A 17,863-nucleotide genomic window follows, 5' to 3' on the forward strand; every position below is an offset into this window, starting at 1 on the left:
TCTTCTGAGTTATGCAGTAGCACTAACAAAACAGTGCAGATATCTGATTCATCATTCATTGCTGGGATCACAGAGCACTTGGCGGCTGATTACAAGGTTCCATACACAGGGAAGGCCATTCGCTGCCTGGCTTATGTCACACTTCCAGCTGGTTTCTGGGCAGACCCAGAAGATGCTGAGGGCACATGCAGCATCTGACCTCCCTCTGCCCCAAAAGAGCCTGTCCCTAAGATGTTGAGAGGAAACATCCCCTCTGTCTCCTTGAAAGTTGATGGCAGAGGTAGTATAGAACTGGCTTTAAATACCGCATTCAGATTTTCTTCTGAAGTGATCTGCTGCTTAGAAAAGGGATGCCTTGCAGGTAACCATTCAAACAGGTGTGATGTGGAGCAGTCAGCCAGGACAGCTCTGAACCGCTTTGTGCAATGAGAAAGGTGCAGAGCAGCTGGAGATCCCAGAGACCTCCCTGTGTTAAGCAAAGCCTCACAGTAAATAGCCTTGAATCACAACACCTACTTATGTTTTAGTCTCAAGGCATCCTTCTGCAATGCCGTCTGTGCTCTGGGTCCATATCCACCCCCAACATTGCCAAAGAGAGAAGTGGCATCCCAGCTCATGATTAGCATCTCTCTAGAGCTTTTTACATCTCTTTTGAGCTGGTATTCTTGGCACAGGCTCTTAGAGCTATTTCTGAAATGATGCTACAAAGCCTGGCGTTTCTCATTTTGTCATCCTGGAAAGCCCTCGGGGAGAAATGCATCCCTGTAGAGGGGGTCAGTGTGCTGAATCACACCACTTTAGTCATGCTAAAGCCTTGGGCTGCTTGTCAGCAAGAAATCAAAAAAATCCTGCCTTTGGAGCTCATCTCCTTTGCTCTCCAAGTTCGGTTTGGGAAAGACAGAATTGAGGCTTCTGTCTTGCAGATGAGCCCTTGTAGGGTGGGGTCACACCCAGCTGGTGCTGTTCCTCCCAGCTGCTATCAGCAACACATCATTATTTTCTAACATCAAGTCATCTCAGGTCTCTGTAATGATAGAAACTCATTGATTAAAAATTAAAACCTATGGCAACTCTCCCCCAAACAGTACTTACTGTACCATACTTATTCTATCCTGAGAGGGGAAGGAGAAAATGGCAGAAGACAGAATAATTCATAGTGATAAAATGGGTTACATTTTCATAAAAATTTTATTTTACTTTTTTTGTTTTGTTTTTAAATAATTCAATGCACTGGCAGTATGATTAATCCCTCTATGAGAGACACGAATGTACCAGTTCAACCAATATTATTTATACAGGGACATTGTGTTTAAAAACAACAAAAGTACATTTAAAATGTTTGTACATAAAGTATTACTGTTATTTCTTCTTTTTTTTTCTCTCTGAAAACAGATGTAAACAAAATGCATAATTGTGCAACACGTCGGAAATACAAAGCAAAACAGGCAAGATACAATTTTATACATATAAAGCAAAAGAAATCAAACTTTTGTAACTATACAACATTTCAGTAATTGCTTGACATTTTAACTGTTACCTTGGTCTGTACAAAACATCTTAACTTATACTTAAAACTTTACAAGAATAACATGCTTGTTCAGAACAAAGACACCTTATGGAATTGCAGTGATTATTGGTATGATATTTGCAGACATAAGGAAAAAAGAAAGCTACTTCAATAGTAAATAAAAAGCAAGAATGGAAGGTAAAGGGCCATTTACTAAACTGTAATCTAATTCCAGTAGATAATTAAGTTGAACTGCAATGCAGAAATTAAATCTGACTTTTGTTGGAAGACCACAAGGTCATCATGTTGCTCTGCTTCCGGGAACCAGATGGAAGTATATATAATTTTTCCTGATATTTTGGTAGGCATATACAAACACACACACAAAAGAAAGACAAAAACGAAGAACAGTACTTGCCAGAACAGCTAATAATGACAGGCAAGTGGATGAGCTTACCGCGCTGCTCAAAAGATGGCCAGGTGAAGAACACCACCAGCAAGGGCAAACATCCTCTGAGTTAGCCAGCCTTACTTTTCCTGAATTTTACTTGTAGTTTGCTTTTTTTTTTTGTGTGTGTCAGAAAACAATTTGAGTCGGGCCATTTAAAAAATACTGGGAGTGCTACAGTCAAAGATCAAATGCAAACCAGAATGCTCAAAGTCAAAACAAAAGAACCAGACCATTAGGCTTCTTTTCATACTTTGCTATGATACGCCATAGGCCTTCTGAATGTGGGTTTTAAAGAAACAGCATTTAAGATTCAGTGGAAGCTATGCAATCCAAAGACGTCAAAAATACAGACAGAAATAAATAATGCAATATTTTATGGAATTACAAGGACTGTCAGCTTGGATAAAAAGTACGTAATTTTAAGTGTCCTCAAATGATGCATATGGCTAAAATTAAACTCCTGATTGCATCCATCTGATATATTCAGTGCCTGATTCTGCAGTCTGCAGACTGAGCACTAATTCACACAGTTACTCCCGTGGATTTCAGTGCAGCAACCTGTTGATTAAGATGCTCAGGGGAAGAATGGCAGAATTGAGACTAGATAAATATTTGCCATGACTTTTGCATGCACAAAATCCATTTGGTTTAGAAAACACACTTGAGCCTGCTGCAGCGCCTTTGAATGAAAGTAATAGATTCCATCTCTAGAGCAAGAGCATTTATGACACATTTGAATTTATCTGCCATTTTTTTAATGGAAGTGAATGCTGAGACCAGAGATATTTAAACTCAGGGGTAATTAAATTGCAACATACTTTTAGTTAAAGAAAAAGAAAAACAAAAACATATGCAAGCCTAGATGGCATGCAAAATTTACCCTTCAATTCTCTTAGCAGGGATTATCTGGTGTTCAATCAGAACAATTCAACATACACTCAGCTTCAATATGTATTTATAAAGCTGCATTAGAGCACATAGCACAGTACAAAAAGGGAGAGGACCAGTTTTTCATCTGGTGTAAATCAGCACTAACATCTATGGATCTATTCACAAACACATCAGCTGAAGCTTTGGCCCACAGTCATCAGAAACATCCAGCTATGGTTCACTCTGTATGTTAAACACGTTGGTGGTGGAAGTGCAGAGAGAAAGTGTAATCAACATCAGATAAAGAGCTACCGTGTTAGTTTCATTTCTGATAAACTTTTCCAGACTGTGTGGTCTAAAGCAGTTTTATGATGTGCTCCGTACTGCATAACTTTGCAAAGTACATTATTTCCTTCCAGGAAACGATTATGGTACATTAATCATTTCACTGGCATGATCAGTAAAAAGGCATGATGATAAAAGCTTTGGGAGTTTATCTGCATAAAGACATATTGGCAAAAATTAGTCCGGGATTAAAGGGTTCGCTCATCACTGTGTGCGTATTGGATGAACTCCACTGAAATCAGTATTCCTATACCAATTTGCACCAGTTGAGGAAATTGTACTCTACCACTGTCATAAATAAAGCATGTTGGTTGTTATCCCCTATGCAGTTCACTCATAATTTCAAGAGTAAATACCTTCTGCCAGTGGGTTAAAGCTTCTTCAAGTTCATGACTCCACATTAACTGTCACAGAAGTCACAGGTGCTTTCCCTGAGCAAGGGCTGTGTCAACATAAAATCTGGATGAAGAGGGAGTCTGCTTGTAGTTATTCTAGCACCAGTCCAGAGAATTTCAGAGGGGTGAGAGCTCAGCCAGAACACAAATGGGTGTAATTCCATTGAACTAATTGGTTTAATGCGACTTACGATCTGGCCCAATAACATTAACTCTGGTAATGCTACACCATTTTTATAGCCAGCTTCTCCTTCAATAAACAGTGCTCAAAGCTTAGTGAGACTTGTATGATTGCCATGCGACAGCAGAATTTGGTCCAATGAATTCCACAAATGGAGTCAAGTTCCTTTACATTTACTTAGCTCAACGTTTGGTCCCTTTTAGTTATTGTTGTCCATTAAAATAATGAAATTCCCTGTGGAATTTGAATTTCCTTCTAACCTAGAGAAGGAAATACTTGAGTAGAAATTAGGAATATCTTTACTTGATGAATTTCAATGGAATTACAACAGGGTGATACTCACACAACTGTGTAAATTCTTATCTATCACAGAGGGGTTACAGAGCTTGCATAGAGGGGAACTCAGTGGAAATTAAAGAAGAAAACAAGTCTCAAACAGTTGCATCATCTGCTCACATGGCTAATACCATGGCATCAGTGGGGCTCAGCTAAGGCCCTCTAAGCACAAGTACTCCTGTGGACACTACAGTATCAACTGCAATCTAGCTCACAGTAAATATTTCTATATATGATGTTAGTGCATGCAGCACTTCTGCCAACTTGTTTGCTGTTTCTACACACGGAACAGGTAAAAGGAAGATCCAAGTCACTTCTGCAGCCACAGAGGACCAAGACCAAGAGGACCAAAAGCAAGGCAGAGCCAGAGCTCATCCGGTACCCAGGCAGTGGAGCTGGGGTCTTGCTGTCCTGTTGGGCATGGCATCGGCGTCACCATGCCTCCAGCACACCCACACCGTGGGCAGCACTTGTGGGACCACACAGTGCACAGCTGTGGTCTGATGCCCCCGAGCTGCCAAGCTGAGTGCCCAAGGCACCTTGCTGTGCTGCATCCTGCAGCAGGTAAGACCTTTCCTGCTGCCTCTCTGTAGAGCACTGAGAGTGTACAGCTCTACTCAAGTGGACTGTGGGGTCCCCATGCTTGGTCCTTGGGGAAGTGGCAAAACAAAATGGTTTTATCCTATGGAGACTTCAGGGCAGTGACAAGCACTGTCTCTCTGTGACATGTGGTGGCACCCTGAGTTAGTCACCTTAAGGAACCAGATGGGATAGCATCATATTCAGACTTTGTATGATACCATGGCACAGCTTGCAGGATATATCAACAGTAATGAATTCCCTTTCCACAGAAACACACGTGTGTTAAATTGATAGTGCCAGTCCATACAAACTTGCCCCAGTTCCTTTAAACCACTTTTCACGTTTTTACTATTACCTGCTAAAATTACAGCATCAATGAATTGCCTGAGATGTTGCTGTTTACCCTGTGATTCTGAGCACAGTTATTCTTTCCAGAGTTTCTGCTGCAGTAACTCCAGGCCGAGTTTGATTCTCATTTGACATCAGTGTTATACAATAATTCATCTGCATCTGAATTTGCTTTCAGTTCTATCCGCAGAGCTGTGTGGTCCTGCTGGCTGTACAAGATTTGATCTCAGCATCTTCTGACTTCAACAGCTACCACCATCGGTTAAGCTGGCATGAGATGATCAGAATCACTGATCATGGAAGACAACAGAATCAGACAAAATATATTTTTTAACAGAACGGCAAAAGTAAAGCTACCAAAAGCACTGGAGGAAGGTCGGAACATAGTATTGTAGAGATGGCAGCTGCTCTGTAATTCAGGCAGAAACATTCCCCATTCACTAGCAGGAAGATTTCATAGTGAAGGAGAGCCTAACTGGCTTTTAGTCTTCACCTATAGGCTACAAAATACCAAGTGATATATCATATCTAGTGAGATATATATTACTCTATAAATCATTAGGCAGTACAGAATGTCTGCATGCATTGCTGTGACCAGTGATCTGATTCTAACACAGAAGCACAGAAATATTCAAGAAATTTAGCCCTCTCAACATTAACATGACTTGTTTGTTTTATATTTATGAACCAGTATGTAAAGCTGGAAGATGTCATAAGGACAATGGACTGGTTTCTCATCTTTGTCCCCTCTGCCTCACTCCCAGTGCATGCTGCCGAGCTCAGGGAGATGGTGTGCGAGGCAAAGGCCCTTTGCGTTGATGCCTTGCTTCAGGTCTGCCATGTATTGACATGTCTACACTCGGTTGAGAATGGCAAATTAATCCTCTTTGGTGAACTGTGAAATTTTTTTCCTTTCTTAAAAGTTCAAGACACTGGCCAGTTGCAGAGGAGTTAAGTTGAAAAAACCTTCAGAACTGACGCTGGCTTCAGGAACCAAGACAGAACTCCTGCTACTTTCTGTCATACCTCCCTTGCTTGCAAGGAGAAAATAGATGCTAATAGGGCTATACAAAAACTACACAAGGAAACATTAACATCCTACCACCACACTGCACCCATGAGGGTGTTTCCTTTTTAAGGCTTTCGCATCATTTTTCTGAGTTATGAAGTAATGAGCGCAGAACTTTGTTGCAAATCCATGTCCAAATCCACAGATACGTGCACACACACCACTATGCACATCTCAGTACTGTGTGCAGCAGTTTCTCCTGAGCTCAATACGAAGAAGCCTAATAATAACTAAATCAGAATCCTTTACAGGCCTCATTTCTTTCCTAATATTTTAAACTGCACTCACAAAAGTTATCACTGGATTTAGACATCATTGAATTCTGATAAAAATACAACGCAAACATCTGTTCCAAAGTACCAAAAAACTTAACAGTGGATTTAAAAGATTACAGTGGAAGAACATCATAAACTCAGAGCATAGAAATTAAGGTCCAGATTCCAACTTCTCAGATTTTGCTTCTTTTGGAGGAATGTAGATCTTGATCCTTATTCTTTACAAAATGCACACTGCGGAAATCAACATATCTCTCCTTCTCTTTCAAAGGAGACCAAATGAGCTAGTATATTAATGGAGAGGCTATTTAAATAATTCAAAGTCCAAAGATCATACAAGAAGACATGAAATGAAGCTAAAAGAAGCAAGCTGGGAAGGCTGCCATCAACACTGTCAACACAAAGGCACTAAGCTAAACCAGAATGAAAATAAAATAAAATAAAGTAAAATAAAATAAAATAAAATAAAATAGCCAAATACTGGGCCAAGTCCAGCTATCAAGCATGAACTATTTACGCTGTTAATTTTCTATAGTGAAAGGTGTGCTTTATCCTTCCAAAGAAGCCAACAGAGCATGGCTGAAATCAGTGACCGCAGACATAGTAGAGGTAGATGATCCATACAGGATACATCTGAGGCTTTCCCTTCAAGCCCTGCTCTCCTGGACCATGGTTTCTCAACACGTCATCATATGGTTAGAGAAAGTCACTGTAATCCAAGCAGGACATTCTGCCTGCACACTGTCAAATCCTTCATTTAAGACCTGCAGCAGCTCCTGGCATAGAGGTTAAGTGCTATGTAAATGTCTCAGTTGAGCACTTAGGACTTTGCTACCATCGGATTGTGTACTGATGGAGTTCTGAAATGCTTGCAGTTAGCCCTTCACTTGCATTCTCCTTTCACTGCTGAGCTGTGGATATTGTGCAAAACTCCTGAAGCATGGCACACAAATGATACTTTTGTCAGCTCTGGCCATTTTTTATGAAGTTTGGTTTCCTTCTTACAGTCCAGCTGCAGAAATCAAGAGATTACATTAGTGTCTCAGTTCCTCACTATTAAAAACAAATATGCCATTTCTGGCCCTCAGCATGATCAAAAAATGCCTGAAAAAGGGTATTGAAATCAGCATCAAAGCTTGTTATCCATAAGGCAACATATGAACAGCAACAATTTTTTTTTTAAAACCATGATTTGGAGTCAATTTTGTGATTTTTTGGTGCTTGGTTCACGACTTTGAATGCCCGAAGTGGGCAGTGTTAAGAGCAGACATAGCAAATGCCCAACACACACAGCTTCCCTGTGGATTGCAACAAACAAACAAGTTTGTTTGATTAACTCCACTGGAAATAATATCTTAAGGGGTAAAACGATTCCACAAAGATGACATGTTGGCATTTGAAATGAGATGAATACAGTGCATGTAAAAGTGCAATAATCCTTAATAACTAACTCAAAAGAAGCATCATCCCCAGGGATAAGAAGGTAATTCACTCTCCATATTTAATTTGTTTCTAAGCTGCTTTTGAAACAAGACAGCTAAATAGTAAGTTGGCTTGTGATCCTAGGCTTGACTGCTGGACTTAATATAATCAAGCCATTGATTCAGCATACATTTCAAACTTAGTGACAGGAAGCAAAATCAGGTGGGATAATTCCTTAAGCTGTTTAAGCAAAAGATTGTACATGGGGTACATTTAGAGATAGGAGTTTCCTGCAAGCAACAGGCAAAAGATAACATGCTGTCTGCACTGAGTGACTGCAGCTAACTCTTTGACCAGTCTTGTGCCTAAAGATTGTATTTCAAATTGTGTTTCAAGACATAGCCTTCGTAAGTGCACGGCAGTCTGGGGTTTCAGTCTACGTTAAAGGAACGAGGGACGACAATGCACTTGATTAGACTGAATCTCATCAGCAAGATCTTGCAAAGGGAATGGAAAACTCTGGCTTGTGATAAAACCACCTCAACACTGCTTCATCTGTTAAAAAACAATACTGGAAGTGTTTTTAAAAACCCAATACTTTTATTCTACATTTCTGATTTGTCTCCACCATTGTGGTTTTATTCTTTAGCTGCTGGGGCCAGAATCAGCTTGACAAAAGCTGTCGGATTCATGTTTCAGCCGTGTTACTGAAACCTTCCAAGAGCAGATAAGAGTGTATTGACCACTTCAGGAACAGGAATGTGCAGATAAGACAGGATGTGCATGTTCTGCCAATGTCCTTTGCAGACGACCAACTCTAAACTGGATGATTACTCTAATGATGCACCTTGACTATGTTTGCAATACAGTCTTGTGAGGAAAAAAAAAAAGCAAATATTGCTTTTTAAGAAAAGGTAGCATTACAGGCAACTAATACACAACAGCTACAGTAATGTCTGTAGCTGTAATCTTAAATGTGTACTGGGCAGAGTCCTCCAACTGCTCTTATTGCAAATATCCAAGGCCTGCTCTAAAAACCATAACAGTCTGAACCTTTTAAATGCAAATTTGTCCTATTTATCTGGTCGCAACCCAGTGAGTAGAATCCAATAACTCACCATACAGGATTATATAGCAGAAGGTAATTGCAACTAACTAATACCTGGATGGCATTTAAACACATATTGTATTATTTCAATGAGATGAGACAGAATAATATTTACATTGCTATGAGCATCTTCTGTTTACAGAAATTGAATTTACAGTTCAGTAAGGTATGCAGGCGTTACATCAAGAATGAGATGAGACCATTTAAAGTCTTGTGAATTATTGATATAAATTCATTTTGTTTTGTTTCATGCACCGGCGCTTCTTGCAGTGGCACCAGAAGAGCAGTGCAGTTTATAACAAGAGGAAAAAAAAAGAAGAGGAAAGAGCAAATGTGAAATGGTGTAATTTATTCACAATTGCTTTGAAATTCTATCTGAATTGTCTCATTATTATTCACGCATTAGAAAAAATGGTCTGAAACATGACAGCATGGGTAAATAGCAGAGCTTGGAAAATAGGTAATTTGACTGAAGTATTCATGGCCATTATTAAACAAATGTTATATTGCTTTTGGATAAATCCGTTGATTTTATTTAATTTATCATTGTTTTCATGATAGCAAGGTAAGTAATACCATTTGTTCCTAATGCTCTGAAATGAACAAAACAGGTGTAAATTGATGCCACATGGAATTACATTGTTTCAACAGCAGTTGGTTAGTTAAACTTCCAGAGAGTCTCATGAAGAATCTGCATACACTTATTAATGGAGTTTTACATACAATATCAATGCTTAGAATGTAGCATTCCCATTAAAATCTGCTTTCACTGAGTCTCACTTCGCAAGAAGAGATTGTTCTGTGAAGGAAAATCTTGGATGAGTATTCATTTGAGACTAACAGTAAAACGGAAAGAAAATTCACAGATTTAGCATAGGAACGGCAGAGGAGACTATGAAAGCTAATATTTTGAAATTGCCTAAAAACTGCAATAAATTGTGCTGCCTACTGAAATTATTAAGCCAACAATAAATAGGTAGAATGGAATATCAAAACCTCATTGCATAGTATGTCATCTTTCTTTAATGAGGCATTCCTTCAACCTTTTACCTCTTAACACCTTTGGTGATCTTACATTATGTACCTGTTAGATATTCAACGTTTTCTTCTGGAGATTAAGCCTATTGGAAGCATGAAATCTTAGTAATGTACTGTGTAAGATAACAATGCCAGAATTAAGTGGTGAAAAGCTTGGTACAGGCTCAGAAGATGATTTTGAGTGAATAGCTATAAGTTCTACTAATTTATTTCAGAAGGGACTTCTCATATATACCCTCAAATATTTAAGACGCTTTGTACTATTTCTCAGGAATCCGTATCTTCTCAAAGTGCTTTTTTGTTTTCACTTGAAGGCAGCATGGACTTTAAACAATACTGCAGGGAATGTACCGTTCCATAAAGCACATAAGGATGGCAGGATCCAGGAGACACAAGGCATAGAAAATTGTCAAAAATGATTAGATGGTACAACACATACTGCTCTTAAGTCATAAGTTCCATTTACGATGACTTCTACTTCCAATAGATAGGATATTAAAAAATGCAATAAAAATGAAGTTACATGAATAAATTTCCAGAAATGAGTGGAGTTCCACCAGTGATCGTCTGTGCGCTGGCAGAGGTAGAAGAATGGGGATGTTATGAGCAGGGCAGCAGTCACTACAACAAATGAGCCTCAATGTGGAGCCAGTGGAGTCCTTGGCGAACGTAACGAACCAGATTGGTCATACTGCTGTGTTGTGTTAAGGGTCCCATCACCGAGTCCAGGTCTACAAAGAATTCTGCAATACACAGCAAGCAAAGTTATTGTTTTGGGCAATGGTACATGGGTTATCATGATTTCACATGCATTAGCAGCAATGTACTCTGTGTGTTCCTATATTCTTGTGCACATTAGTACATGGGTAGTAGGAAATAACTAAACAAAGGCAAAAAACATATGAATTAGGTCAAATTAGACTTTCCATGCTGGAAGCAAACTCCAGTGTGGTATGACTGCTTGCTATAGTGAGCTTGGAATCGTAGAATCACCAAGGCTGGAAAAGAGCTCTGAGATCACCCAGTCCAACCACCCACCTATCACCAATATTTCCCACTAAAGTATGTCACACGTACAACATCTTCACTTTCAGGTTTTTAAGTCTAGCCTAGGCTTGCTGAGTATGTGATTTAAATAGTGGACAATGAACTGCAGCACTTCCTTTTCTACGCTGCACCTTCTCCTGGGCATGAAGAGCTAGTCTGCATCTTAAAAAACCTTCTTGTTCTTTCTCCTAGCCTTCTATTTCTGCTTCTCCCATTGCACAGGTTCTAGCCATTTGCTCATTCAGTTTCAAGCTCCAAAGGACATGTTTGGAGTGGAAAGGGTGGAGGAAGAGGAGAGAGGCAACAGGGGAGAAAAACAGCAAGTAGGAGATAGGATCCTCCAAGGGGAAAGAAGAGATGGGTAAGGCCCCTGGGATTTGATGCTGGGAAGGGTTATCAGGAAATCACCGAACAGAGAGATGCAGGTAGAAAGAACACATAGGTTGAGAGAACAAAGTATACCATGTGCTGGATGTTCTCTAGGTGAAAAGCTAATCCTGTTATGGTCAACAGACACTTCCTAACTGCTTTCAATGGAGAATTGACTTGTGCCTTCTATTGTCTCACAGAATTATGCTCACTGCGGCACAGACAATCCCACATATGCAACATTTACACTGTATTCAGGAGAGTGGGAGACAATCACAACAATGGCTCAGATCTTGCATTCTCACCCTATCTAAAATCCAGTGTGAGGCACGCAGCCAACTAACACGGCTGCTGCTCTGGAGTGCAGATGTCAGTTACAAAAACATTATCAATATTTTCTTCAGCAAGTAAGTGCTGCTTTGAGGTTTTCTATCCAAGTATTGATAGCCTGACCCTGGTCAGCATGAAAACTATGGTACTATCACAGCACAAAGCGATTTGGCTGGAGGCAAACATATAACGAAAGCTTAGAGCTATCACCAGTTGAGTTAAGATGCTGCATCTAGCAGTTACTGTTCATCTTCCTTTCTCTGTCTTTTATTCCACTCCTCTAGTGTGAAATCAATACAATTAGGAGTGAAAAAACTAATCGTCTGCATTCTAGTTACCTCATTCTAGGCTCAAATAAATAATAATTTTAAACACTGAGGATTCACCTTAAAGCTTAATTTTGGTTCAACAACTTCAAAATATTTCTCAAAGAAAGCCATAAGCACTGAAGCCACTTATTAAACTCATATGTGAAAGAGCAGGCTTTCATCACTATAGAGTTGACTGTTTTCTACTGTAGAAAAGAAGTGCTGTTATCTTTGGAAGCTTTAAAAAATATCTCATTTGGCAAAGTCAGCTGAGAATTTGGTTGTGTGAATGGTGAAAAACTCTCTTGGTGACCCACTATGAACCAGAACATGGGTTGGCTTGGGGAAGCCTGTCATTTTGCCTGCAGATACAGCTTTCATAACAAATGCCATCTATTTTCCCACACATTCTAAGCTCCATGGACATGGCAAAATTCAACCAGAGGTACATGGCAGATCGTTTCTGCTTTTCTTTTCAAACCAGATTGGCTTGGCAGGTCATAGTTCTGCTGCTCTTCCTCTTGCTATGCTTTTTTATTTTAATGGCACATCTTTTGTCAAGCTGACAAGAAAGGCTTCTGTCTCCTGCTCTGAGCCAGATGGACATGAGTCAAGTCCAAACTGGGAGCGTGGCATATTTAGAGGAACACAAAACCGAAGATGACAGCCATGCACATGGGGAAGCTTCAAAGCTCCGATAATGCAGAGATCTCTTGTATCTGCATGGACATGACCAAAGAAACATCTATGACAGCAATAAGACCCAGAAGTAAAGGCTATTAGACAGTACAATGATGGGGCCACATTTTTATTTGAACTATGTTAGCTCATCAGGGACATGTCCTTGGGCAAGACAGCCCCTGTGATTCAGAAGACAACAGAAACAATGAGAACCGACCACAAAAACAGAAGATTCATTTTCCATTTAAATCCTTTTTTTTTTTCCTTCCGCCTCTCCTTCTCTTTCACCCCTCTCTCCTTCCCTCCCTCTTTTTTTTGGAGGGGACTGAGGGGGGAAGAACAGCTCTTACTTCCAGGAAACAAGAAATTCCTTTTTTTTTTTTTTTAAGTATGAACTGACTGATTAAACACCCCTAAATCAGAAATGAAGAGATTTGTTCTTTACTTGGGCTTCAAGGTAGAGTCCGAGGTTTGCACCTGTCCTATCTGCTTTCATGAAACATGTTGAACACTCAGTCCCCAGGCCAGTGAACCAGAGCTTGTGCATGGCAACATAGATATGACTATCACAGCGCTTCTCATATATTTTTATTACAGCATGCGTTTTTCAAATTGCAGTTTAATTGTGTTTAAAAATGCAACTTTACATCTAGTGCTTAATTAGAAATTAGATATCTTTTCAGATAAAATGTAAAGACAGACACATATGAAACTCTGATCTCTCTACCATGGATTATAACATTTAAATGAAATTTGAAGTTACATGAACTTTCCATTCACTGTAACAAGGCTGGAGGTTGTGAAACAAGATATGAAGGAGCAGGGCACAACCCTAGATATCTTGCCCATGTGAGAAACTCTTATTTATGCATTTAGTCCCACTAAAGGCAAGGGACTGCTCATCTGAATAAACATTACTTCTGTATGGCTTTGCAGAATTGGGCTTGTCTGACTGTAAATCAAAAGGAGAACAAAGAAGAGTGTTGAGGGAGAAAAGCAGAAAGAGTCAGCAGGCTTTTTCTCATCCAGCTCTAAGGCTGATAACAGCAGTGGCTGGGTACATTTTCTGTCTGTTGGCTGAATGCCTGAGCTATTTTGACTCAATACCAAGCAGAACATTTAACAACTCCACAACACACAGGGCTAATTACAAGACTATCACCATCCTTCTCCTATCAGAACATCCTTCTGCATTCCCACTGTAATATTATGCAGTACATTTGACAGGGAATCACTTTCATACTTCGTGAAAATGGATGTAAATATGGAAAAAATCCAAAATGCTACTAAATTAACCAGTGCAAACAAAGGCAAGAAGCAGTAGGGAAGACTGGACAGAACTTCTATCCTCACCCAGGGATAGATCATTATGACCCACTATTCAGACATAAAAACCTATAAATCTCAAGCTTGGTTTCTCTAACTCAGTGGAAATTTGCCACTAACATTAATGGGACTAAGATCAAACTGCATAGAGCAAGCTCATTTGTCAGGGGAAGCCAGCCATCTGAAATCCCAGTTTAAGAGAATGAGCCAATTCATGATGAGAATACTTCCCAGTTAGGCTCTGCACCTCCAGTATGAAAGAAAGCTTTGAGAGTGATTTGTGTAAGCCCATGGCTGGATTCTGAATAATTATGGGGCAGCTCACAGATAGGCCAAATCTGTCCTTTAGTTACACCTCTGCAACTCCACTATATTCAATATAACCTACTTCGAACTACTTGGCAAAAGTCTTTTGAAATAACTGCAATAAAAACATACATTTTGATGTTAGAAATAAGTGAGTGGATTTGCAATCCAAAATAGGAGAATCAAGGATGGGTTTTTTAATAGGCACGTCCTAACCAGACTCCCTGCAGAAATATAACATCTTATGTTTGCTTACTATCCCAATCAGCATTTTAATAGTCTTAAACCGGTTGACAGAGCAGTCTGAAAATAACCTCAGTGCTCTATGAGAAGCTGAAACCGTGAACAAATTCGCAGACTCAAAAGCTCTCATCACTTGGGGCTCATGTTTGCTAAATTATTTGCCAGCTGCTCTGATAACCCCACGTTCAACTTGTTACACATCTCCCCTCTTGCTTGACAGGAGAAGATATGCCTTGGCTACAGTGACCAGCAAGCAGATTTAGTCTGTTTGCTCAAGCTGTCACAGTTGTGTTCTTAGATGTGGTTGTTTTGGGTCCAACTCCAAATAAGACCTACGAGAACAGAAAGCAAGCTAAAGCAGATAAGCCCAAGCAGACAAAGAGGAAGCATGCAGGGCACCTTTATTCTCCTTAGTCAGCTTGTCAGCCATGTCCCAGTGCTCGTAGCTCCGCAGAACATTGTTGGTGATGTTGACGTGGCTGGCAGCCATGTGGTGGATGCGCTGAGGGATGGTGATGGTCCCCGCTGAGGAGGAGCCAGTGGTGCCTGCACTGGCTCCGGCAGAGCTGACAGGGGATGGACTCAGGGACATAGGCGATGGTGTTTCTGTGCTCCTGCAAGACAGAAAGGGAGAATGAGTCCCCTTTGTGCATATTGCCAACCTAAATGCACTTGAAAAACCAGCTCTGCGCCCCAGTGAGGCAAGAATGTGCAACAGTATCTCCTGGTTTTATGAGAGAGGGGAGCTTATAAATTGGGGCTGATTGAAACTAAAAAGGAATTTAATTTTCCCTATAAATGAACGTGTTATTTAAAAAAGAACCACACACGTGTCTATCCTAAAAATAGAGCAATCTTTCAGAGAAAGAAATATCTCATAGCTGCAATGATTTTTCTACCTGCTGCCAGAAGCTGCTATGGCACTTAGAAAACACTCAGTGTGCAATATCAGCCAATTATTATTAGCATTTTGTGGAAACCACAATGACAGTTTGCTCCAAATGCAGTCATCACAATAAGTAAAGCGTGAGTCTTAAAAGCACCCTGCAGAGCAGCATTAGGAGCTGAGGGTACTGCAGGATTACGAATATCTCTATAGGATTCTTTAAGACTGGCTATGGAAATTCGGTTCTAATTGCCTACAGTTCATCTGTACAAGTTTATACAGAACAGTGTTTTAAGTTACTTACTTAGAGCAGTATTAATGTTCTAATATAGATTTTCCTTTAATTCCAACACCAGAGATTAGGAATCACCTACTGGCTGCAGGCAGCATGGAGGTAGGCACAGCAAGCTCATGTTTAGAGCTGTGCAGGGCTGAATGCTCACATTTCAGCTATTCTCTTTGAAAATTGGTTTCAGTGAACAAGATCAAGGGTTCCAAAAATCTCTCCTCTTGCACCCATTTGGAAGCACTTACCTAAACAAATGCATTCGATTTACTATAGAGCACACTTGAAATGCAGGGTCAAGATGCTCCTGCTGCTCTGTTCATGAAGCAAAGACCCCCAGGCTCTCTGAGCGGGGATGTTACAATCCCCCTCTAGAGCTGCAGCCATTGATGTACAACAGCATACAGCTCACTCAGACTTGCTACTGGCCTGGGTAGAAAGGTTCCTCTTGGCTTTATGAGCCACCAACAATGACCCTACCCACGAAACCCAGGCAGAGACCTGCTGTGCTGACACCCTGCAGGTGCAGTGCTGGGCTAATAGGCATTAGTGGCGACAGTTCTTGCTGCCGAGTTTCCTGCAGTGCCCTGCTATTCCCAGTGCTCAACAAAAGATTCTTCAAGATGTGATACATCCTTTTTCCAGAGCTAGACGACAAGTTTATTCAGTAGCCAGTAGCTTTTTACACAGCTTATGTGTTATGTTTTGAGCATGTCCTATGGCACAAATGCTTTATTTTTAAGTCTCAAAGCATCCTGGTTATTTGACATGCCACTTTAATGCACAGAAGAACTGAACTATACTCAGTTAGGTCTGGGAGTAGTTAAAAATCATAAGAATCTGAGGGGACTGGGAATATTTTGTTAGAGCCACTTACAATGAGCTGACGCACTTCTGCCAAGTAAAGCACATTGTTCATTGGATTTACCCTGTTGTGCACAGCCATTATTACTGTGGTGAGTCTATTAAATCTCTCTATTTTGTATTTTGTGTCGCTAGAGGTGGGAAACATTTCTGTAATGATACCAGGGAAAACTTGTTTCATTGCCAGCCTGGAACTCAGGCCAACTTCATAGAGGTTCACAATCCTTTCAAAGAAAAGTGGCCAGAAATTCCAGTAAACCAGGCTGAGATTTTTGCTTGTTTGAAATCCTGGGCCAGACAACACTTCATGGCAATACATAAGTTTTGCTTTGTTAAAAAACAGATTTAAGAATATCCTGCTGTCTCCTCCTCTTGAACCTGACCACTGATCTCCCTTCAGTGGTGCCACATTCTAATGGTGTTTGGTCACTCCTATGCAGTATGTGGCTTTTTTTTCCCTATCTGATTGAAAAGTGCAGAAGGATAAGAAGAAACTGTAGAGCCAGCAGCTCTGGGGAAGGCAGAGGGTCTCCCAGTGTCAGCATCAGGCCCAGAGCCACACCCTAAAATATTTTGAAATATCTAAGACAGTATTTTCTTTCAAGCAAAACGATGGAATTTCTGGTTTTGCACTGAATCAGAACAAAATTTGTATGAAAATTTAAATTCTTTGTGAGCCCCTCTACTGCTGTATTATTTTGCTTACTTATTTGGTTGCTCAGGAATGCCTAACAGTCATCTCTTCTCATGAATCACCAGAAAGCCCATTAACAAAAATAATTTTCACCTAGAATTCAGCCTACTCAAACAAAGGAGGAATGAAAGGTCAAATCCTCCTCCTTTGTTTTATCTGTATGTGTGGCCAGGAGAAAGGAGCAGTAGAATGCATGTACCAGATGGCAATAGTAGTCACAAGTTATAGGCAAGGTTGCAGTGGCAATTGAACAGCAGAGCATAGCTGCATTACTCAGGTTTCACGTTTCAGATAAGGATGTTAGTACAGAGCCTCTGATAATTGATTGACTAAGTGCCCTCACAGTTTCACCACTATTATACCTCTAGTTTTATTAAAATGCACTTATCATATATCAACGAAAAATTCATTGGCCTTTCATTACTGAACAAATCACTGAAAAATCTTTGCAATGAAGGTTAACTTTACTTTGACTTCCTGAAATGACATGGTTCTTGCTAGCTAATTAACAGATATTTTTATGGCCTTCATTTAGCTGGAGAAGCAAGCTGTTAAAGAATTCATCACAGAGGCACCATAGCTGCTTTTAGACTTAT

The 17,863-nt window shown here is 40.2% G+C and overlaps 1 protein-coding gene across 1 annotated transcript in view; it reads right to left on the bottom strand.

The window, feature by feature from the left end:
- Positions 1–1,169: 1,169 nt before the first annotated feature.
- Positions 1,170–17,863, bottom strand: part of LOC100548706 (AF4/FMR2 family member 2-like) — a gene marked incomplete at its 5' end in the record, with an annotated part of 40,757 nt that continues 24,063 nt past the window's right edge. Inside the window, 2 exons of the mRNA XM_019618057.2 lie at positions 1,170–10,670; positions 14,937–15,151. Of these exons, the coding sequence (XP_019473602.1) occupies positions 10,549–10,670; positions 14,937–15,151 (337 nt within the window). The remainder of the gene's footprint in view (positions 10,671–14,936; positions 15,152–17,863) is intronic.

This window comes from Meleagris gallopavo, chromosome 9 (genome assembly GCF_000146605.3).
Source record: "Meleagris gallopavo isolate NT-WF06-2002-E0010 breed Aviagen turkey brand Nicholas breeding stock chromosome 9, Turkey_5.1, whole genome shotgun sequence".
Classification (NCBI taxonomy): Eukaryota; Metazoa; Chordata; class Aves; order Galliformes; family Phasianidae; genus Meleagris; species Meleagris gallopavo.